Raw genomic sequence first — 23,557 nt, forward strand, 5'->3', positions numbered from 1 at the left:
CTGTGCTAGCATACTGCTGCAGCCTGGAGGTTCAGGAATCTGGTTTCACCCTAGCCCTCTGGAGGTTATATAGACTGGTCCTAGCATTGGCTGCAGAAAGATAGACAGCTACAATCAAGCTGTCATGAAGCTGGAAATCACTCCTATTCCTATTGTCTTTTTGTCCTTGGTCATTATGTTTCTTTCTTTAGGTAAGCAAATACCTCTAAAACAATGACCCAACAGTTCACAAGTAGTGTGGTTTTAATATCAATCAATATTAAAAGTAAAATATTAGTACACTGTTTTTTCTCCTAAAGAAAACCTGCTCAAAAAGAAAAAAAAATACATAGAATTTGAGTTACTGTGATGCTCCTATTAATTCTCCTCCTCCTCCTCCTCCTCCTCCTTGCAGGTGACGTAATTTCTTCTGCCCACAAATTGCAGAACATGTCTGTGAATTCAACTTTAGAAAAGGAAAAACAGAAATCTGAAGCCAAACACTTACTTCTGCAAAAACAAAGGGCTCTAGCAGAGCTCTTCAAACACCTTGCAACTACAGGTCAGTTAAATGAAAGTTCTTCTAACATATTACGTAGAACAAAACATGCCCTTGTGTTTTTTTAGGGCTCAAATCACGCAATGAATTTCATTCATTGGCAAGCAGTTAGTTTTGGTTCATGGAAACATCAGTAACATTGGAAAAGAATTGGTATGAAACAGTTGTAGGTGGATACAAATAGTAGTAATTATGGTTTATGCAAGTCCTACCGTTTTATGGATCACCTCTGAATATACCCTGGTACTTTATATTGATTGTTTCCCCATCAGACATGAAGCCTGCCTATAATGAGGAATTACCTTCATTTTCATTAAAGAAAAAGAAAAAAAAACATAGACAATACAAACCCATTTAATTTGTCTCTGGTTAAGTTTGCTGGAGTAGAGAAACTCCAGCACTTATCCTACTAGACTTTTACTCCAACATTGCCTAGCCAAAGAAATTTACCATCACCTGCTATCTCATTCTCTTAATCAGAGATGCTAGTGATTGAGCCTGTGCCTTCTCAATGAGAAAAGCATGTTCTAAATTCCTTGTTTCAGAGAATTTGGATCATCTTCACATACTTCTCATTTGAATATAGTTATTTTTTGACAATATTGTAGTTTAAATCAGATCTAAATGAATTGGAATGAGAAGAGATAATGGTGAGGGAAGGCATATGAGTCTATATTTTAATATCCAACCATAATTTGGGCACATACAAAACGGTGAGAATTCATTCATAAATCATGCTAGGTCAATATTTTAAATTACAGTTGGTTGAACAAGGCATAGTGATACAGTTTTGTGTCACATTACAAATAAAGAAAATTCAGTGAATGTGAAGAAAATCTATCCAACATGTATGGCCAATGATGATCGTTCCTATTATTTGATTGGTGTTCTGATTCCAAACAAGCACTAGATTTGGATTCTTAAGCTGTTTGAGTAGATTTGCAAAAATATTTAATACTAGCTCGATACCCATGCTTCGCTACGAAACTATGTGGTTGGGCTTAGTTTTTGGGGAGGAAAATAAGGGGGGGGAAATTCTGCCTCTGCCTACCAGCATCCATCGGTATTCATCTGGCTAGCATCCTGTCAATGTGTGAGAGAGTTGAAAGCTGTTTGGAAACTGAAACAGTATTCACTGTGAGCAAGGAGACAGCAGGAGCCCCTGGGCATAGCTTAGCTCAACTGTTCTGTACTAAAGCTGCTTGGTGCTGTGAAACTAAAAGTGAAACTGAAACGCCTCCGTGTTTTGCATTTTGAATAAATTTCTTTTCAGGTGGGGAGTGGGAGTAGAACTCCTTAGCATCAGAGCATTTTAATGATAATATAGGAAATACTAATGCTCTAATGGTCATTTCAAAAAATCCTTTCTTAGCACCTAGAAGCCAAGAGGAACATACGTGCCAAATTTCAAGTTTGTAGGCTTTACTGTTTTGGAGATTTTGTGGTGATGCTTAAGTAGTATTTCGCTTTTATATATGTAGATTACAGATCTGAGAAAGATAAAAGTATTGTCAGTTTGATGTAGTGGGTTAAGAGGGACCCGGCGTAACCTTAGAAAACGGTGAAGTGGAGATCAAGCAGGGGGGGGGGGGGGGGGGGGGGGGGGGGGGGGGGGGGGGGGCAATTCTAGTCATGCTTTAGGCATGAAAGCCAATTAGGTGACCTTGGGCAGATCATTCTCCCTTAGCCCAATCCACCTCACAAGACTCTTACAATAGGAAGAGGAAGGAGTATTGGTTTATTCATTGCTTTGAATTATTTATAAAAACAATAAAGGTGGAATAAAAATCTAATAAATAAATATCTTTCTAGGATTATCGTATCGCAAAGGCCTGACTTGGTCTCGTTCCAAAAGTTCGCAAAATATGCTTTTCCTTCATCCATTGGATTTAAACAGAGCATTGGCTTTAGTTAACCGCACACATAAATTGGATGCAACGTATGTATTGCTTTAGTTCTGTACTATAATCTTCATGTCTTGATGTCAGAAAGAGTGGCAAAAATATTTTCTTGGATTTTTGAAATCTAGTCTGAGATAATTGATTCAGTTATTTTAGAATCAGATTAAGCATGATGAATATCCTATTGTTTTCTTTTTATGGGATTATTTTTACTTTAGCCAATAATAATATCAAAGGTGCGGATCTTTGGCCTTTGTTTCTGCTTCTGATCAGAGATCTTCTCCCTGCTCTTTGCTCAAACACTTGAGCCAAAACTGTAATAAGATTTACTGGATGTAATATATAACAGGGAAAGCCAATAAAGATCAGTTATCCAACTTAACTATACAATCAAATGTTGATCAAGAATTTGCAAGCTGTAGATTTTATGTTACTATATGCTATCATATGAAGACTTTGAAGTGTTCTGCCTTTTTCTATTAGGGCAGGGATTTGTTATAATCTCACATACTGTTCAAAAGATAAATGAGTTTGTGTGGCTCCTTTTATGAATAAACATTTCTATGATGGGAAGATGATTTTGGCAGCAGTCTAGGCCCATAGATCTGTTCTTCAATCAAAATTCACTTTGGGTTTGCTTATCAGTTTGCCTTCTCAAGCCTTATAGGGTTAAAAAAGCTGTGACTCTATGTAAGTTTTCTACAACCCCATGTGGGCTTCAACCAAAGTTTGGATACCTCTGTCTTAAGGGATTCAAACTGTTTTGCTTTTCAGGTTACTCTCTCAAATCTCTTTGTCCTGGGATGGATGCCAGAAATACTTCTATCGGTCTCTTGCACATCATTGTAGGCTTCAGACAGCATTATTAGCACCTTCAAAGGTAAATCCCCAGAGCCAATGTAATTACTTGTTTTGGTGTTAGGCTTGGGCCCTGGAGATAGGAGGTTTCTTTCTTCAAACTTACCTTGTCCATAAAGCTGACTGAGTGACTTAGGGTCAGTCACTTTCTCTCAGTGCAACCTACCTTACAGACTAGTTGCTTTGGATAAAATGAGAGGTATTTCCCATGTGCATCACCTTGAACTCACCAAGGAAAATGGAGAGGTAAAAAGTAATAAATAAAGCAAGCAAAACCAGACGTTTTACTTCTTTTTAATTCTTCAGTAGGAGTGTTTGTCCTTCAGTTGTGGTCTAGTCTTCCCCTGTAGGGCAAAATCTAGGTGTTTTGGGCTATGAGTACCATCATCCCCAGCCCTTGACCACTATTGGCTGAGGACATTGAATGTTACAAGTTAACATATTAGAGGGCACCATAGAGGCAAAAATATTGTGAAGTTATGTGGCAATTAAATGAAGAAATGAAGTTGGATAACTATATACCATATCATTACTTATCTTTAGCGCTTGGCTGCATTTAATAATAAACCCTATGTATTCAGAATGCTTAATTTAGTCACACTAATTTAGGTATGGAATAAATTTGCAATATAATTTTATGCGTATCTCAAAAAACCTGAAGGAATTAAAAACAATGTGCAAAATCATATCTAACTAATTGACTGTGTAGCCTATAACACCAAGCATGTTTTGATAAACAGAAGGATGAGAGTTGCTACCTTTTTCTGTAGGAGATTGGATTAAGTACTGTTGAGCGATGTAAAGGATTCACTGCGCACCTCATGAAGATGCTTGTCAAACAGAGGAAGTCTCTCGTTGCTTTGACAGAACAGTGGGTTTTCCTGAGGTATTGTCTTTTTTCTCTCTCTCTCTCTCTCTCTCTCTCTCTCTCTCTCTCTCTCTCTCTCTCTCTATATATATATATATATATATATATATATATATATATATATATATATATATATATATATATATATATATATATATATATATATATATACACTGCTCAAAAAAATAAAGGGAACACAAAAATAAGACATCCTAGATCTGAATGAATGAAATATTCTTATTAAATACTTTGTTCATGACATAGTTGAATGTGCTGACAACAAAATCACCCCAAAATTATCAATGGAAATCAAATTTAGCAACCCATGGAGGTCTGGATTTGGAGTTACACTCAAAATTAAAGTGGAAAAAAAACACTACAGGCTGATCCAACTTTGATGTAATGTCCTTAAAACAAGTCAAAATGAGGCTCAGTAGTGTGTGTGGCCTCCACGTGCCTGTATGACCTCCCTACAACGCCTGGGCATGCTCCTGATGAGGTGGCGGATGGTCTCCTGAGGGATCTCCTCCCACACCTGGACTAAAGCATCCCCCAACTCCTGGACAGTCTGTGGTGCAACGTGGCGTTGGTGGGTGGCGGAGACATGATGTCCCAGATGTGCTCAATTGGATTCAGGTCTGGGGAATGGGCAGGCCAGTCCATAGCATCAATGCCTTCATCTTGCAGGAACTGCTGACACACTCCAGCCACATGAGGTCTAGCATTGTCTTGCATTAGGAGAAACCCAGGGCCAACCGCACCAGCATATAATCTCACAAGGGGTCTGAGGATCTCATCTCGGTACCTAATGGCAGTCAGGCTACCTCTGGTGAGCACATGGAGGGCTGTGCGGCCCCCTAAAGAAATGCCACCCACACCATTACTGACCCACTGCCAAACCGGTCATGCTGGAGGATGTTGCAGGCAGCAGAACGTTCTCTACAGCGCCTCCAGACCCTGTCACATCTGTCACATGTGCTCAGTGTGAACCTGCTTTCATCTGTGAAGAGCACAGGGCGCCAGTAACGAATTTGCCAATCTTGGTGTTCTCTGGCAAATGCCAAATGTCCTGCACAGTGTTGGGCTGTAAGCACAATCCCCACCTGTGGACGTCGGGCCCTCATACCACCCTCATGGAATCTGTTTCTGACCGTTTGAGCAGCCGCATGCACATTTGCGGCCTGCTGGAGGTCATTTTGCAGGACTCTGGCAGTGTTCCTCCTGTCCCTCCTTGCACAAAGGCGGAGGTAGCGGTCCTGATGCTGGGTTGTTGCCCTCCTATGGCCTCCACGTCTCCTGATTTACTGGCCTGTCTCCTGGTAGCGCCTCCATGCTCTGGACACTACGCTGACACAGCAAACCTTCTTGCCACAACTCGCATTGATGTGCCATCCTGGATGAGCTGCACTACCTGAGCCACTTGTGTGGGTTGTAGACTCCGTCTCATGCCACCACTAGAGTGACAGCACCACCAGCATTCAAAAGTGACCAAACCATCAGCCAGAAAGGATAGAAACTGAGAAGTGGTCTGTGGTCACCACCTGCAGAACCACTCCTTTATTGGGGATGTCTTGCTAACTGCCTATGCTTTCCACCTGTTGTCTATTCCATTTGCACAACAGCATGTGAAATTGATTGTCAATCAGTGTTGCTACCTAAGTGGACACTTTGATTTCACAGAAGTGTGATTGACTTGGAGTTACATTGTGTTGTAAGTGTTCCCTTTATTTTTTTGAGCAGTGTATATTCCAAACTTATTCATTCAGATTAAGAACTATATACAGGTAGTTCTCACTTAACAACTGGAGAGACCAGCTATTATGCTGCTAAGCTACATGGTCATAAAGTGCAACATCACATGATTGTGCCAGCTTACAGTGTCAGTTCCAGCAACAGACTTAAGGAAATCACCTGCAGCCATTAAGCACAACATCACATGACCACCACTTACAACTTCCTGCTGACTTCTCCACTGATATGCTTGTCAGAAGCTGTTGCAAATGGTACCAGTTGCCAAGGGCCTGAATGATCAGGTGATATTTTTTTTAAAAAATCAGGTTGCTGAGATGACTGAGGAGGGTGTTTAAAGCTCACCCTGGGCTTTGCTCACCATTTTACCCAAGCTGTAACTCAGCCCAAAGTGGGAGCAAAGTTTGACAGCATTCCCATTATGTCTGAGGAAACCTCATTAGGTGATTAGGAAGTACCACAGAGTTTGAGAACCCTGTGATGCAAAAATTTAAAATGTAATTGCTTAATTGGTAAATCATATAGTTATGCATGTCCCATCTCTAAGCCCAATTAAATCATTAATTTTATTCATGGGGCACACAAATACATCTTTCAGTTTTTGAAAGATTTGATTTTTTCACACTTAGGAGTTACTTAAAATAATTACTGAATTGGTCTAATTTCAGATATATATATTTTTCATAGCAGGCTTTTCTTTTTTCCCCACTGTAAGCCTGGCTAAAGAAAATTGAACAGAAATGAGGTTGTCATTCTTTGGGGACAGTATTGCTCACCTGAGGTTGCCATTATTATCCCTAACATTATTCAGGCCTTCCTCAGTCTGTAATGAGAATACGACACTTCCCTGCTTTCTCTGGTTGAAGGTACCAATTGAGAAAAGCTTGAATAGACAAATCCACAGGCTTCCTGGGTGTCTTGGAAAAGAAATTCAGAAGAAAAATAGCTTTCTTACAGGATGGTGAGAAATCAAGTAGATAATTGACGTAGAAAAAACAAAACATGTAGGGAAAAGCTCTATGTCCACATCTAATAAGGACTAAAATACTGGCATTTTAGCATTTTATTACCAAATTGTAGTGATTGAATTTTAATTACCAATAAATCTGTTACTTATATGAATGTCGTGAACAGGAATCAGCTAAGCTGTATACAAGAGATTGATGCCAGACTGTCTCCTGGAAGTGAATACGAAGTGGTTTTCCCTCCTCAAGAAGGTGTTCAGCAGTGGACTGACAGACTGCAGTATCTTTCCATGCAGTGTGTAGTGCTTCTAGAACAGCTGTCTTGGTTTATAGAATGCTGTCCAGAAGACCAAACTTTGAACACCCCTCGGACAGAAATAAAACCGGAAGGGGTAGAATTGAATTCTTCTACTATTCTAAAGTCACTTCCAGAACTGGATCCATCAGAGCTACAGTATCTCACACCAGTGAGTCCAGAACAGCTGCCTGCTGCATGCAGGATGCGAAAGCAGGATACGATATATCAGCAGCTGGCTTCCAAGGTGAAAGAGATGCTAGTAGAGGTGAAGACAGTAAAATCAGACGTGGACAGAATAAAACAGGTGTCTTCTGAGACACTCTTCCATTCTTGGTAAGTGAGATGCATCCTATCATACTGGGACAAAAAAGGGGGTTGCATTTGTTTGCAAGCTGCATGTAGCAGCCTCAGTAGGATTATACCTTTTCTAGAGGTTGTACCCATAGGAAAACTAAACCACTCTTATAATCAGAGTCTATCATATGTCAAAGAGGTATTCAGTACTATGGAAGCTGATAGCCTAGCTCAGGGGTGTCAAACTCAAGACCCACAAGGCCGGATCTGACTCGCAAGGTGCTTAGATCTGGCCTGTTTTACTATTGTAAATGTGTATATGTATGTATTGTATTTCTCATGCCAAGTCACTCATAAGTGCAACAGAAACCATTCCATGTTTATTCATGCAGTTTTTATTCAATTTCAAATCTCCCTTTCAATGTTTTTTTTCTCAGGAGAAGCTTCGAAGTGTGCTCTTCAGGAGTGGATTGTTTGCTGAAAGTTTCAACCCAGCTGCAAGATATTGAGCTGTTGTTTTCACCACCTGATTCTCAAGTCAATCAAATTGGATCACAGATGGCATTAATCAGGAGTCTCATATATATCCAAGGAGAAATTAATAGCAGTGTAGATGATTTTGCTATCTGGAAGACACAGCTCTTCAGTTCAATTTCACACTGTGAAGGTAAAATGATTCTCTCTCCTCCTCCTGTTCAATAATGCAGGGGCTTTATTGATTTAATATCATTCTCTGTTTGCCTGTAGGATTAACTACATCATTGCTTTTTATGTTCCTAAGCATTTCTTTATGCTTGATATCCAGTGGTCACAATTCTTCTTTCTAGAAATGAGCTTTTTGAAAGTGAAAGTATAGTTTTTAAGGGGCTGGGATCTAGGACATTTACTGTTCCCTTAAGCCATTTTTTGGTACTTCTGCAGTACAGGTAGTCCTCTACTTACATCGGTTCATTTAGTGACCGTTCAAAGTTATAGTGGCAGAGGAAAAAGTGACTTACAACCGTTTTTCATACCCTGTTTCTCCAACAATATGGCCTCCCTCAATAGGAAGTCCCAGCATGTTTTATAGGCATGAAATGAAATTAAGCCCCTCCCCCCAAATTAAGGCCTATATTAAAACATGCGAAATGGGGGGGAATGGTGGGGGGGCTTGCCATTAGGAGGTACTTTTGTTGCACACCTGGATATGGTGCTGCCTGCGTTGAGCCCAATATGAAGTGCCCCACCAACGCCGAGGTCAACATCCAAGCCATCGCTGCCCGCCCGCCCAAAGATGCAAGGGAGGGGGGAATTAAGTCACCCCCGAAAAGACAGCCTAGCCATTTTTTAGGGGCTCAAAAAAAAAAATAAGACCCGGCCTTATTATATGAGAAACACGGTAGTTACGACTTCGCAACATCCCCATGATCATGTGATCAAAATTCAGACTATTCATATTTATGACCGTTGCAGTGTGCTGAGGTCATGTGATCCCCTTTTGCGACCTTCTGTCAAACAAAGTCAATAGGGAAGCAAGGCTCACTTAACAACTGAGTTACTAACTTATCAACTGCAGTGATTCACTTAACAACTTTGACAAGAAAGGTCATAAAAAGGGGCAAAACTCACTTAGCAACAGAAATTTTGGGCTCAGTTGCGGTCATAAGTCGAGGACTATCTGTATTTGGAAGCAGATTGTCTGAGTAATGGACCTTCTGGAAAGCAAAAGTAAAAAAGAGAATCAACCTAAAAATTGAAGACAAGCTTACTTGCTGTATTGATTTTCTCTCGGCTCTTCTAGACTTACCTTTGAGGTCACAAATGTATCAGTGGGGCTTATGGGGTTTTCTCATCCTGAGAGAGATTACAATAGAATTGTATGAGTAAGATTTAGGGCTTAGGGAAGGTTCAGCTCCCTCAGGCTACTTTTAGCTTACTGTGAGGCTGAAGGGGGGCTATATGGTTCCTAAGTGATTAAACTTTGAACTAGAGGAGGTCCTTGACTTACAATAGTTCATTTAGTGACGGGTCAAAGTTACAACGGCACTGAAAAAAAAGGACTTAATGACCTTTTTTTTTACAGTTGTGACCTTTGAAACATCCCCATGATCATGTGATCAAAATTCAGATGCTTGGTAACTGGTTTATATTTATAACTTTTGCTGTGTCACAGGGTCACTTTTGCAACCTTCTGACAAAGTCAATGGAGAAGCCAGATTCACTTAATAACCATGTTTCTAGCTAATCAACTGCAATGATTCCCTAACAACCGAGGCAGAAGAGGTCGTAAAATGTAGCAAAGCTCACTTAACAAATGTCTCGCATAACCATAGAAATTTTGGGCTCAAGTAAGTTGAGGATTACCTGTATGTGCAGAAATTGTATTTGAAATAATGAAATTATTGACTTCACTTCCAGTCGCTTCTGTATTAGAGCCCTGAAAGGGGATCTCTGATTTAATTCTGAAGAACAACCAACAACTTTCTCTATAACGTACAATAGTATTGATCCCAATTCTAATGGAAGGAGAATTTTGATACCTCAGATACTCAAATAGGGAGAAAATTAGGACAATAGCATTTATTTAAGTAAATAGATAGGTAGACACCATGGAAGCTGAATTGTACACACATTTATCCATCCATCTATTCATCTCTCCATTGTAAAACTAAAAACCTTTTCCATTTAATTTTTCAATGATATTTCTATAGATGAGGAAACATCAGATGATGGATTTGTAGAACACTTCTCAGAACAAATAGAACTTGCAATCCACGTTATCTTGAGTTCTGTCCAGTGTTTGGTTGAAAGAAGAAAAGACGAAGAGATATTCCCAAAAGAAGATGGTAAGACTGAACATTCTTTCACTTGTTTTGAAAGCAACTGTTATGTCAAATGCATTTTTCTTGCTGCATATGACACTTCCGTAGCACAGTAATTTAAAAAAATGAGAACCAACAATGTATAGGGCATATTCAATTGGAATGCATTTTTGATCATTGCTTTTTATATTTCTTATTCCAGGGGAAGAATCTTCAGTTGATGGGCTCCAGAGAGGGCATTTAACTAAATTCTTAGATGAAGAAATTTGTTCCGATGTGAATTCTTTGCATATACAAAAAATAATTTCAGTCATTTCTGAACTCCTGGAGCAATTGAAATCTTATGGCGAGGATTACACTGCATACAAATGCAAGGTAATATTTTTCAGCTGAATTATATCTCAGGGAAAGATGTTAAACATAATGTAAAAATTGTTTCTTCATCTTGCCTCAAATACTCAAATATTTTTCTGAAATTGCTTATAAATACTACAAACAGTGAAACCAATCCTGGAGAAAGAATATGTAGACACTTAAAATATTTTCCATAATTAATGGACATTATTTTTCTTTTTCTTTTTTCAGCTTTTTAATCAGGCCTGCCACTTGCTGGTACGCCTAATGCCAATTCTTTGCAAATATTCCAATATTGTCCTTTTCTACCTCACGGTTTCCTTGGCTACACATAGGAGTACTGCAAAATTGCTTTTTGTCTTGTCAAACATATTTACAGAAATTGCACAAAAGGTAAGAAGTGGAAAGTGAATGTCATTGTGAGAATCTACATTTATTAGTTGCCTTTCATTTTCCAAAAAAGAAAAAGAAAAAAGATTTTTACTTTCTACTGTTTTTTTCTGAAGTTAAAACATGGCCTTTGAAATGGAGTAGCCTTTATTGTTGCATATCGTATTAGTTTTCTAGTATAGGGTTAGCAGACCTTTCAGAATATTAACTAGTAAGCTGTTGGACTAGAACTGAATGGCCCAGATTTTATCCATTCTCAGTGATAGAAATACTGGATAAAATTGGACCAGTTTCTGTCAGATGTGTGCAGATAAAGCTAAGATCCTCACCTTCCTCTCATTTTTTGCATATCACGCAAGATTATATGTACCACAATTATGTCCTATCTCCATCATTTTTTTGTAATAGGCTAAAACAGTGGTGCACGCCGGAAACAAAAAAAAAACAGCTCCCTGACATGACACGTGGGAGCACTGGAAATTGGAAGTTCAGCTTCCTGGCATGCACATGTGCACCAGCCATCTGGTCTTCCAGTTTCTAACACACATGCACATGCGAAGACCAGCTGGTTGGCATGTGCATGCACACCGGGGAGCTGCTCTTCCAGTTTCTGGCCACCTGTGTGCATGAGCTGCTCTTCTGGTTTCCGGCACTCCCGCATGTATGAAGGCCAGCTGGCCAGTGCTTGCATGCACGCTGGGGAGCTGCTCTTTCAGTTTCCAGAACTTCCGCACACACAAAGACCAGGAACCCGGAATAGCAACAGGTAACAGCTAGCATGCCCAGAGAGATGGCTCTGCATGCCACTTCTGGCACACGTGGCATAGGTTCGCCATCACGGGGCTAAAGTGTATATGGTATTCTTGCCTTTTCTCACAGGGAAGTGTTTGAACTCCTGATCATTTTGGTTGCAATTTTTTCAGCTTTCCTATATCCTTTAAGTATGGCAACCGGAATTGTACATGCTATTCCAGATGTGGAAGTGCCATAGATTTGTATAGCAATATTATTTTCAAGTGATTTCTAATCATTTCTAACATAGAAGTTCCCTTTCTATTAGCAGCTTAATCAACATTTTTATTCTGTTGTGCACTGTGACCTCAGGCTTTGTTTCCTGATCGGTTGCAGACAGCTTGGACCCCAACACTGTAGATAGGAAATGGAAGGACAAGAACCGATTGTTTGAATGTGCATCATTTTACACATATTTAGCATTGCTCTTTGATTGACAATTTACTCACTTTAAAAATATTGTTCATAATCAGTTTTAGCTTTTACTATTCTGAATAGTTTAGTATTATCCACAGTTTGGCTACCTGACTATTTATTCCTAAGTTAAGATCATTTATAAACAAGTTAAATATCACTGGCTACAAAAGAGATCTTTGAGAAGATTCTACTTCTTTCCAGTGAGAAGATTCTACTCTCCCTATTGATACTCTATATTTAAACAATTAGAGCAGGGTCTCATTGCTCACTTACTCTCCACTATTGATGCTCCCCACCATATAAGAAAGTTAATATTAGTAACATAATATAAATATAAAGTATAATATAAAGTATATTATGCGGCCCAGCCTCACCAGATTTTGCCTCCAGCGGCCCCAGGTAAATTGTGTTTGAGACCCCTGAATTAGAGTCATGCTTGAGCAAATCTTGTTCTCCTGCATTCCTAGTTGTTTCTTAAATTTTGATTGTCATTTCCTTCTAGGCAATTTGCCTAGAAGAAATATTAAGTGGACTGTCTACATTTTTAAAAGAAAAGTGATATCATTTTGACTTTCTTTTAATATTCTGATTCTGATATGAATTAAAAAAGACTATTTTTCTAGGAGGGAAGCAGTTTTACATAAGTTCTTTAGGAACTTTTGGGTGAACAACCCACTTATATGACAATTAATTTACATGTTAATAAGTAACTGACCCTTAATGGATTTTTGCTGAAGTAGATTTTTCTGTCCTTGGAAGAAAGCTTACAAAAACTTTGACCCCAAGCAGAAGAAACCTTAAAATGGCGAAACTCAGTGTTCATTTTAATGACTGCTATCCTTGGTTCAACTGAGTGTTTTTTATTATTAGGGGTTTTGTTTACCAAAAGAAATTATTGAGGATGGAGGAGAAGGAGGAACAGAATTCCATGATTATGAAGATGGTGGCATTGGAGAAGGGGAAGGGAAAAAGGATGTTAGTGACAAGATAGAAAATGAAGACCAGGTAAGGTTTGAAATGTCTGTTTATAGTCTATACAAAGCAAATGAACGCTAAGGTTTTAATATTTATGGGAAACATGAAAAAGCACTCATACTTTTTGGTGGTGAACAAACAACATTGCATAAGGATGTACACAAAATGGAAAACATGTCAAAGTTCAGCAGAAACAAAATCTGGAACATTTTTCATACTACAACATCCAACACAATCTCAGAATAATTTTCTGGGGTAATTAAGGCAAGGCCACTAGCATCAGAGGTATCCCAGCACAGCATATCTCAACTAGCCCACACTCCCTCAATCTTCCAAGCATTTCTCTCAGTCCTTTTCCTCAATCATTTCTGCAAAAAAATCAGCCTGGCATGCCCATGGCTTGCTGCCCCCTTAATCTTCCCAGTGCCATACCTTTCCTCAGCCCCTGCTACTACTGATATCCTGACCTAGGTATTTATTCTTTATGGTGATAGTCTTGGCAGGATCAGTCAGGCTTCCAGCATGGCATATGCCAACAGTTAACCTGCTTCTCCTTAGTCATAGCAAGTGACATCCTTGGCTTTTTTTCCCATACCAGCCACCATCAAACCACCTCTGCCAGGAATGATTTTTCTAGTTTGGAATAAAGCAACTGAAATTTGTGTATTGGTTAAGGCACAACACAAAGTTCTGTTCTATTTGTGCAGGAAAGATTAAAACATGGAATGTTAAGGAACAGTTAATGCATGGAGTAATATAGGAATCCCTGCATTATTTTTGTACATTCATTTACTGGGTTTTAAAGTTATTTCAGTCCCTTCATTCCTTTTAATAATCTACTTCAGTTTTTAGGAAATATACCATAAAATATCAGGAAATTATGGCATTCTTGAGGGGAGAAGGAATGCTAAAATTATCTTGCTGAAAGTTGAGGAGGGAGCAAGGAGAATACATGCTACTTTAAAGAAGGCACCCCGTTAAAACAAAGCTTGATTAAATATTCCAGGTAGAAGATACTTACCAAAAAGGTCAGGAAAAGGAAGATCCAGATTCTAAACCAGATATTGAGGGAGAGGATAATGCAATTGAAATGTCTGAAGATTTTGAAGGTAAAACATATGATGGAGAGCAAGAAAAAGAAGGTATGTGTATATTTCCCATGTTTCTGACCTAATCTCCAGAATTCATCGCACAATTGGGAACTGATACTGAGGTTTAATAACTTTTACTTTGAATTTAATAAAACATACTGATAGGCAGACTTTCCATTCCTGTGTAATGTTATTAGGAAAATCTTTTGGTAACACTGAAGCACTTTTGGTTTTTTTTTCTTACTGAAGTTGGAACTTGATAGAACCAAATGGTCTTATGCAGAATTAACTTAAAATGTGACCCTCAGTGACAAAATTAATCAAATTTAAGCTCCAAACAGAGCCTTCCTTTCCTTCTTGTTGATCTCTTTGTATACTTGGAATAAAGATTTTCAGACCAGGAGGACCAGGACTTCAGCAGGATTTTGAAGTCCACATGTCATGGTTTTTACACGAAAATGGCAATATTGTTGGTCTTTCTCAAGTATTTAAGAAAGAAGATGTTGGGTATTTAGTAGTTGTTCTAATTAAAAATCAACAGTTTGCACTGGAAGACCTGTTTAGTGCAGTGTTTATCATCCTATCTAGCAATATATTATGAGTCACTTACTGTAGGTAGTATGACACAGACAGAAATAAAGAATAAGGTTTTTAGTATTTTATCAATACTTTAAAGGACTATACATTTAAGATTTTTTAAATCTTAACTCTCTGTTTCATGTATACTAGCTAAAAAGGGTAAATATTCCCATTGCTGTAGAAGTTCTTTTTGCCCAGGGGTTGAGAACTTTCACATATCCCAGTATAAATGTACTTTATATACAAGAAATTACCTATATATCAAGTTAAACCATTAGTCCATTTAGTGAGCTGGAAAGTATATGTTCTCCTATTGAGCTTCAGTCTGTCTGCAGACGCAGAGTGCTTGATCTTTTACGATTATGGGAGTTCTTTCTTTGAAGATTTACATTGAGCTTTATTTATGTTATGTTGTATAGAAGAGGATGATAAGTCTGATGAAGATGAAGACTTGGATAAGCAGATGGGAAATCTTGGAGATGGAGATGCTGACAAATTGGACGAGAGGCTTTGGGGAGATGATGATGAGGAAGAAGAAGAGGAGGATGAAGATGAAGATGGGAAAACAGAAACTGGACCAGGGATGGATGAGGTAAAATTTTAAATGAATATAATGTTTGAAGGAGTGAATGGTTGCACCATTGATTAATTATGTAAAATGCATGAGAGTGCATAGAAAAGGGGCATGATGGATTAGCAGTTAAAGATGTTAAACTTCTCAGCTGAAGAGCTGACAGCCCAGGTTCGAGACCTAAGTGCTACGGAACAGGGTGAGCTCATTATTTGCCCCAGTTCCTGCACACCTAGCAGTTCGAAAGCATGCAAATACAAGTAGATAACTAGGTACCACTTCAGTGGGTAGGTAACAGCATTCCAGCTGCCTCAGCGTATAGTCGTACTGGTTATATGATCACAGAAATACCTTCAGACAGTGCTGACTCCCTCGACTGAGAAACGGAGATGAGCACCGTCCCCTAGAGTTAGGTACCACTGGATGGGAGAAACCTTTACATATAATTCAATTCATTTCAAGTTATTTTTTCATTCAGGCCACATAAAAGGAAGTGCTTTTTTTCATACAATGAATTAGAGTTTGTCTCTGAAAAATAATAGCAATGGATGCCAAAACTTCATTTCATATGGAGATCAGACAATGAAAGAGATGGCGGCTTTTATTATCAGAATATTTGATGTTAATATCTAATCACTCCCAAGAACTGCTAGAGGACTCTGTTGCATTTACCCTGATGGTGAATGCCTTCAGCACATGATTGACTTCTCTCAGTGTGCGGGATTCATCCAAAGAGTTACTCTTCGCTCTAAGCAAAATAGAAAGTAAACCCCAATCAGTCGATTTCTTGTATTGGAACTTTTGAAGGGCTTTTTTTTTTCCTCAGAAAAGATTTTGAGGCTTTTGACAATTTGTAATTTTTAAAAAATTTAAAACATCTTACTCAGTTTATTATTTTAATAGATGTGTCTGTCTTTTAGCTTATTTTGGAATGGAGTATGCATTAATATTTCAAAATATGCTGAGCTTTCTTTTTAAAACAGTCTGAGTGTGATGTAATGAATCTACTTTTATTTTAATTTAAAAGTTCAGATTGTTCTATGATAGCATATTTTATTAGTTTAGCTCTGCATGATGTTGAGAAAGCATCATGCATTCTATAAAAGTAGGGAATTGTTTTTAATTTAATAGCTATATTCATAAAGAGGTAACCATGTTTCTCAAAACAAGTTGAATAATGTTAGCCTGAGAATTATGTGTACACTGGTGGTAACATGGATATATATATATATTTAATTATGTAGGGAGATTCCGAATTGGTGGCAAAAGATGACAATATAGGAGTTGATAATCAAAATGAGAAGAAATCACCCAAGGATGAAGAAAAAGAGAAGCAAGGAGGTGACGGTGAAACCAAAGAGAAAATCCATGAACAAATAGATGAGGTAATAGCCTAACAACTCTGTATTGAACTGCTTATTGTTCTTTTTTAGAGTGTGTGTGAACATGCATATTACTGTAGAAATAATTGAAGTTACATAGTTCAGATGAAGTTACATTTTACAAGCATAATTGGGAACAGATGAGTATATCCCACAGCCTCCAGGGCAGAGATGCACAGCAGCCTCTTGTCTCTTCACTAGAGAAGAAATAAGAGGCTACTGTAAATTAATAGTAAATTACTTTGTCTCCAAAACATGCTATGCATGCACAGAATTCCGTGTCCATCAAAACTAGCCAATAAATATCTTACCTTTTGCATGATTTACTTATTTTGTGCATTGAGTGGGAAATTAAAAGAGGGAATGGCAGAAGAGGATAGTAGTTAAGAAGCTGAAAGAGGATGAACCCATATGTGAGAGTTTCAATAAAGTACTCTTAACTGGGAGTGTGCATTGCTAATTTAATAGTGCTTTGGACCTTTCGTGCATCAGTTCTCTGTTGTTAAAGCAGCCACCTCTTTTTCAATGGGAGATAAGATCTTCCTTAAAGCATTCAGAGATTTTTCTGCTTGAGCAGATTCAATAGAATTTCAAGCCTCGGGAACTTTGCCTCCCTTAAATAATTGCATCTCTGCTTTCCACCTTCATTCTTCTTAATAGTGTGTTCTGCCTTACAGGGTGAATATGATGAGAATGAAGTGGATCCTTACCATGGAAAGCAAGAAAAACAACCCTGAAGCCGAAGCCCTGGAGCTTGACCATGAGCTGAATCTTGGAAATGAAGAGATGGATGAGGAAGACAAATTCTAGAAGAAGAGAGGGTAAGAAGTAGAAGATGGCTAAATCAGACAGGTGTTTATTAACCTATGGTTATTCACTTTTAAAACTTTATGGTATCCTAAAATCTAACTCCCAGAATTCCTCAATAACCAATCATGAACCTATTCACAGTTCACAATCAAACCAACAAGCAGATATTACTTGAAGACAACAATCAATGTGTATTTAGAATTGTACCCTGTGACGTGAAAGGATATATCTTTTTCAGTGGGAGATAAGATCTTCCTTAAAGCATTCAGAGATTTTTCTGCTTGAGCAGATTCAATAGAATTTCAAGCCTCAGGAACTTTGCCTTAAATGATACTTAGTACCAGACACATTGTTATCTCTAGTGAGGTGAAATGAAGAGATGGATGAGGAAGACAAAGAAGAAGAAGAAGGTAGAAGTAGAAATGGCTAAATGATACTTAGTACCAGACACATTATTATCTCTAGTGGGGTGAAGGGGGGACCATTTTACAAAACTTGTGTCCTGGTACAAAAACTACAACTTATAAACTTGGCATAAGAGTTTAAAACTTTCTGGCTATTGTGTAACTTAAATGGTTGAAAATTAGGATTCCATTGCTATCAGCAAGTTATGTTTGCATCTACAACTATTTTCATCAGCTTGATGAGGTAAAAAGATCATTATCTTTTAATGTAGGTTAATACCATTATCTTAGTAATTTGAAGAGTTGATTCAAAAGATGTTATAGTTTAAAGTGATAGAACGATGAACATTTGTGGAATGAGTGGAGCAGGTAAGCTAGGAATGTACTCTTTTTCAAATTTGAAGCCAAAAAGGTGCCTCAGAGGGTTTATGGGCATTCATGCTATATCTGCCAATGGCTCCTTGGAGAAGTTGTGCTTTTCCCCAGCTTCATACAGTAGCTATGTGATTCCAGGAAAATATGTCTTTGGGTTAAACATTGTGTCCAATTTTTGACCCAATTGATGCTCCCTGAACACATGGGAGCTACCCATGCAATACCCACTGTGCAGCTACCATGCAATTCCAGGAAAAGAAATAACTTATTTATGGAAGAAATTGAGAGGAGAGAGGAATTGAAATTGATGATTTCATGGATACCCCCAACCCTGTGCAGATCTTTGTATCCAAAGCACATCCTTGCTTTGCATTTTATTCAGTTCCCTGGACCTTGATCTCTTGTGTCTGGGAATTGTGTCTAGGTGGCCTTTGTCTTTTCAGGTATTCAGTTCCACAAATGATATGTATGGAACTTAGGAGGCTTGGGGCATTCTATCCAATTGTATGTGTGTGGTTTTTAAAAACTATATTCCATCTCTTTTTCTACCAGGAGAAAATCCTTTTGAGATTGAAGAGAAGGCGATAGATGTAGATGAAAAGGAAACTGAAGTTAACACTGAAGATATGGATGAAGATAGACAGGATTCTGAGCAAGTCGAAAAAGATCCTTCTGAAGATAAAAATGAAGAAGGAACAGAGAATTCTGATGCAAATACAGGGGAAGAAGAGGACTCTACAGTAGAAGAGCAAAAAGCTGAAGAGAAAGAACAGAACGTTTCCACTACTGATCAAGGCCTTTGTCCTCAGGTTTCACATATTGTTATTAATAGAAGTTGTGTGTATGAGAGAGGAGGGGTGAGAGGGAGAGTTCCTGTCTAAAATCCCAGTAAATGAATTTTTCTCTAACTTGTTATGAAACAAAGCTTGTCTATGGCCTAAAACCTATTCTGTTATGTACGGTATATATCAGCTACTGATATTTTGCCAAGCTAATGCTAATACTGACTCATTTTTTTAATTGCTTCAGAAAATTGATGAAGCTGGTAATGATGTTGAAAACGAGGAACAGTTACCTGAAGCCGTGGAAAGAATGGAACATGAGGCATACGGAGAGGCAGGCGAAGAGAATCTGCAGAGCGATACAGCTGTTGAGTTGGTTGGAACTGCATCTGAGAAGGATCAGGCAAAAGAGGTGAAATGGAGCAACTTTAGAAAAGAAAATGTACTGGTATTGGAGGAATTACAGCTTCAAATGTACCTTAGCCATGGGAGGTCACTGGTGCCTTTGGATCACCGTCTCTCACCTCAGCACATCTCACTGTATCTCACTGTAACCTTAACCCTAATTATAACCTTAACCCTAATTATAACCTTAACCCTAATTGCAGTAGAGGGAGAATTTTATAACTTCCCTAGCAGCCACTTATCAACTTATTGAGTAATTGCTTTAAGAACTAGTGGCTGGCTCATATCCAGAAATTTTTTTTTTGTTCACTTTGACTTCGAGTTTTGTAGATCTATAGAATGCAAAATAACAGAGTTAGAGAGGACCTTAGAGGTCTTCTAGTCCAACCCCCTGCTCAAGCAAGAGGAGAACCTTTGCAATTCCAGGCAAATGGTTGTCCAATCTCTTCTTTAAAAACTCCAGTGATGGAGCAGCTACAACTTCTGGAGGCAAGTCGTACCACTGATTAATTGTTCTCACTGTCAGAAAATTTCTCCTTAGTTTTAGACTAAATGTCTCTTGTTAAGCTTCCATCCATTACTTGTCTTGCCCTCAGGTATTTTGGAGAATATTGGATCTGTTCATATTCTTCAGTAGGCCTCAAAACACTGAAAATAAGGGTAGATGATGATACCAGCATCCAGTAAGAGGAAAGCATATTTCCACTTTAAGGGGGAAATAGTTTATAAGAGTGACTGAATGTATTATAGCTGTTCTTTTGTATATACAGTGCTTTTTAAACTTGATTGACTATTCCCGTTGGTTACCATCCTCAAATTGCTAAATTAATCAATTTCTCCAGTAAGGCTGAAAGGGCTATGTGTCATAAATATACATGCCAAACCATGCTTGTGTTTGCCAAAGACTATGGATTATATCTATTTTTAATACTTCACACTTCACTAGGGATCTCTTCCCTGTCTTATGAGCCAGACTTCACTTATTATATTTCATGAATTTATGGTGCAGCACTAGAATTGACAGATGGGCTTGTTTGCAGAGCCACAATCTAACGTACGTCTCTATTCCAAAGATAATGTAGTTTGGGCTTTAAACTTAATAAGCTTGTGATGTGTTTTTGCAAACAAGATCTTACTTTGTATGTCTTATTTCAGGAACACGGGAGTGGAACTTCGGATGCAAATCAGCCAGAAGGACATGAATCTGAACTAATGGCACATCTAGCTTCACAGAAACAAAGCAGAAAAAATACCCAGGTGTCTTATTTTTTTTTTAAATGTGCAAATTACTCTTTTACAATTGGAGGCTCCTATACTAATGGTCTTTGAAGAATCTTTAATGGAAAGCCAAAGAAAAACTAAACATATGGGACTGATAATTATTCGTTGGCTCTCATGCAGCTTGGATGGTTTAAGAAAGTTTTGAACTGAAAAAGGTATCAGAATTTGCTGATACATATTTGAAGAGAAACTGCATCTAGAACGGGTGGGATTCTACCGGTTCGGACCGGTTCTGTAGAACCGGTTGTTATGATTCTGTGCAGTTCGGAGAACCAGCAAATCGTGCCCCTGGCTGGCCCCGCCCCTCTCAGCCTGCTCACCTCCTTCCAGCCCAGTCAGTCCTTATCGTGCATGCGTGACATCGTGTACATGCCTGACTGCATTCTCCCCTGCCCAGTCATTCCTTAAGATATTTCTTTTTCCCCCCCTCCCGACGAACAGCTGTGCCAGGATTCCGCTCGCTGTCTTACTGCTTTGCCCAGGAGGCTTCCCTGAGGCCCAGGAAGGCCATGGAGCATGGAGGGAGGGAGCACAGCACACACACAGACACTCCCCCCCCGGCTCTGTTTTTTGTCTTCCTGGATCCCAGGGAAGCCTTCTAGGAGCAAAAACACCCCCCAGGAGGCTTCCCTGAAGCCCAGAAGGGCCAAAAATGGAGCGTGGGGGGGCTGCCAAAAAAAGCCACACCAACAGAACCAGTTGTTTAAAAATTTGAATCCCACCCCTGATCTAGAAGTAATACAGAATCAAACAAACTTTGTACAATATTTATTAGAAACAGAAGCAGGATGAACATGTATGAAAATGATATAGCCCGGTAGTCCACACAGATCAGTCTTTTACTGGCTTCATTTTGGCTCTATCTTTTCCTCATATACCATTTAGAGTTAGAATTTTAAATGGTGTTTCGTCTTGGTTCATTAAAAAAAAAACACCAATGTACATTCTATGTTGTATGAACCTTCATATACAGAAGGCTCTCCGCCTAAAAATATCTTGGGCAAGAAGAAGAGCAAAGCTTCTACTTGAACTAGAGAGCCAGTGATAGAGTAAACCAGAATTTGTGGGGCATCTGGCTTTGGTCTAGTTGCTTATTTGCACAGATTTGCAGGTACCCCATCTGGAGCCTGGCAAACAAGATTAACCTGCAGGCCAGATTCTCCTGCTGTGCAAATCTCCTCCTAGTACAAGTCAAGATAAATAAATAAATAGATAAACAAACAAAATTGATATTTTAAGGAGTGGATAATGTGAAGCCACAGAGGCTTGCCCAGTTCCTTTAGCTTTTCAAGCAGCCCCTAAAGTCATCTTTATGCACCTCTAAAATTCTTTTCTCTTTTTTTTAAAGGAACAGGACCTTTATATTATCTTTTCCTGAATAGAACTTGGATTTGCCTCATCCCCTTGAAAAATTAACTGGCTGTGCTTTCCTGTGTTTCAGAGTTATAAAAGAAAGCCAGGACAAGCTGACAACGAGCGCACAACAGGAGATCAGAGCCAGCCTGTTCACAAGCGACTGAGAACTATTGAGTCTAGCCAGAAAGCAGAGGAAACACCAGTTCAGCCAGGGCAACATCAGGTGGAAGCTGACACCTTTGAGCATATTAAACAAGGCAGAGAATCCTATGATGCCCAGACCTACGGTATGGCAGCATTCACAACAAACCACACGGAATAATAATGAAAAGCTCTTTATGGCATCATAGTTTGAAAAACATACACATTTCTTCACTAAATAGATATGTGACGATTGGGTGTTGTATTCCTTTTACATTCATTTATACTTTAGGTTTATTTTGAGAAATGTATTTTTCATTCTGCCTTAGCTAATGCTGTACAATTTAGTCTACAATGCTGTATATCCTAAGATTGTAGGGTTGCATGAAACCTTTCTATGCCTTGAGTGTTGACCCTTAAAATCCTCAGGCATTGTTATCTAATGGTAATTGCTAATGTAGTCAGAAAGAGAAAGGTATTAAATTGGTTACTAGAGAATATTTTTAATTCTAAATCATTTTAGAAAATGGTAAATACTTTTTGTAAATAAAACAGCAATGATAACTAGCTTAATATTTTGTTTAGCTTGAAATGTAAACTAAATGAAATCCTTGGGGTGGGAATGTGTTCTTCACTACCTTTTGAAGTACACATCCCCTCCTGTTGCCTCTTACAAGTCAGTCCCAGTATCACATCTGTGCACATTTAAATCTCATTGAATTAAAGAGACTTAATATTGATTTAACAATGTATAGAGTTGTGTTGTGTTTTGTGCGCAACTGCTAGCCATATTTTATTTTTGCTACATTGGACTGGTTCGAGGAGGAAAGTCAATTTGCTTCACAAATGCCATGCTTGTGTCTAGACTGTTCATAGATCGGCTCCGGTTTTTATGATGGCTCGTGTGCTGATGCTGAAGAACTTCTTGTAATTTTTTTTTAATATGATCTGAAAACAGTATTGTATTGGTTTATGTCCCCACCAGACGTAGCAAGTGAAGAACAACAGAAATCAATTTTACCTGTTAATGAAGACAATGAAGAAACCGTTTCTGATGATCTGGCTATGGAAACAGAAGATCACTCTGCTGAGGAACTCAAAACTTCAGAGGTAGAAAAACTGAATCCAGAAGTAAAAATGTCTGGAGCTTCCAAATCTGGTGAGTCATTAACTTCTTGCC

At 38.6% G+C, this 23,557-nt stretch overlaps 1 protein-coding gene across 1 annotated transcript in view; it reads left to right on the forward strand.

Annotated features, from left to right (window-relative positions):
- The window catches only part of MDN1 (midasin AAA ATPase 1), a 116,495-nt gene that overhangs the window by 82,499 nt on the left and 10,439 nt on the right, over positions 1-23,557 (forward strand). The window contains 20 exon segments of the mRNA XM_087943483.1: positions 395-541; positions 2,351-2,477; positions 3,214-3,319; positions 4,068-4,183; positions 7,049-7,510; positions 7,909-8,138; positions 10,162-10,296; positions 10,475-10,647; positions 10,858-11,019; positions 13,096-13,230; positions 14,207-14,342; positions 15,290-15,462; positions 16,686-16,826; positions 17,501-17,554; positions 17,556-17,661; positions 18,965-19,221; positions 19,442-19,606; positions 20,755-20,856; positions 22,322-22,523; positions 23,363-23,536. Of these exon segments, the coding sequence (XP_087799609.1) occupies positions 395-541; positions 2,351-2,477; positions 3,214-3,319; positions 4,068-4,183; positions 7,049-7,510; positions 7,909-8,138; positions 10,162-10,296; positions 10,475-10,647; positions 10,858-11,019; positions 13,096-13,230; positions 14,207-14,342; positions 15,290-15,462; positions 16,686-16,826; positions 17,501-17,554; positions 17,556-17,661; positions 18,965-19,221; positions 19,442-19,606; positions 20,755-20,856; positions 22,322-22,523; positions 23,363-23,536 (3,303 nt within the window).

Source organism: Notechis scutatus, chromosome 1 (genome assembly GCF_049901735.1).
Source record: "Notechis scutatus isolate UNSWTSFEM ecotype Mainland chromosome 1, rNotScu1.2, whole genome shotgun sequence".
Taxonomy (NCBI): domain Eukaryota; kingdom Metazoa; phylum Chordata; class Lepidosauria; order Squamata; family Elapidae; genus Notechis; species Notechis scutatus.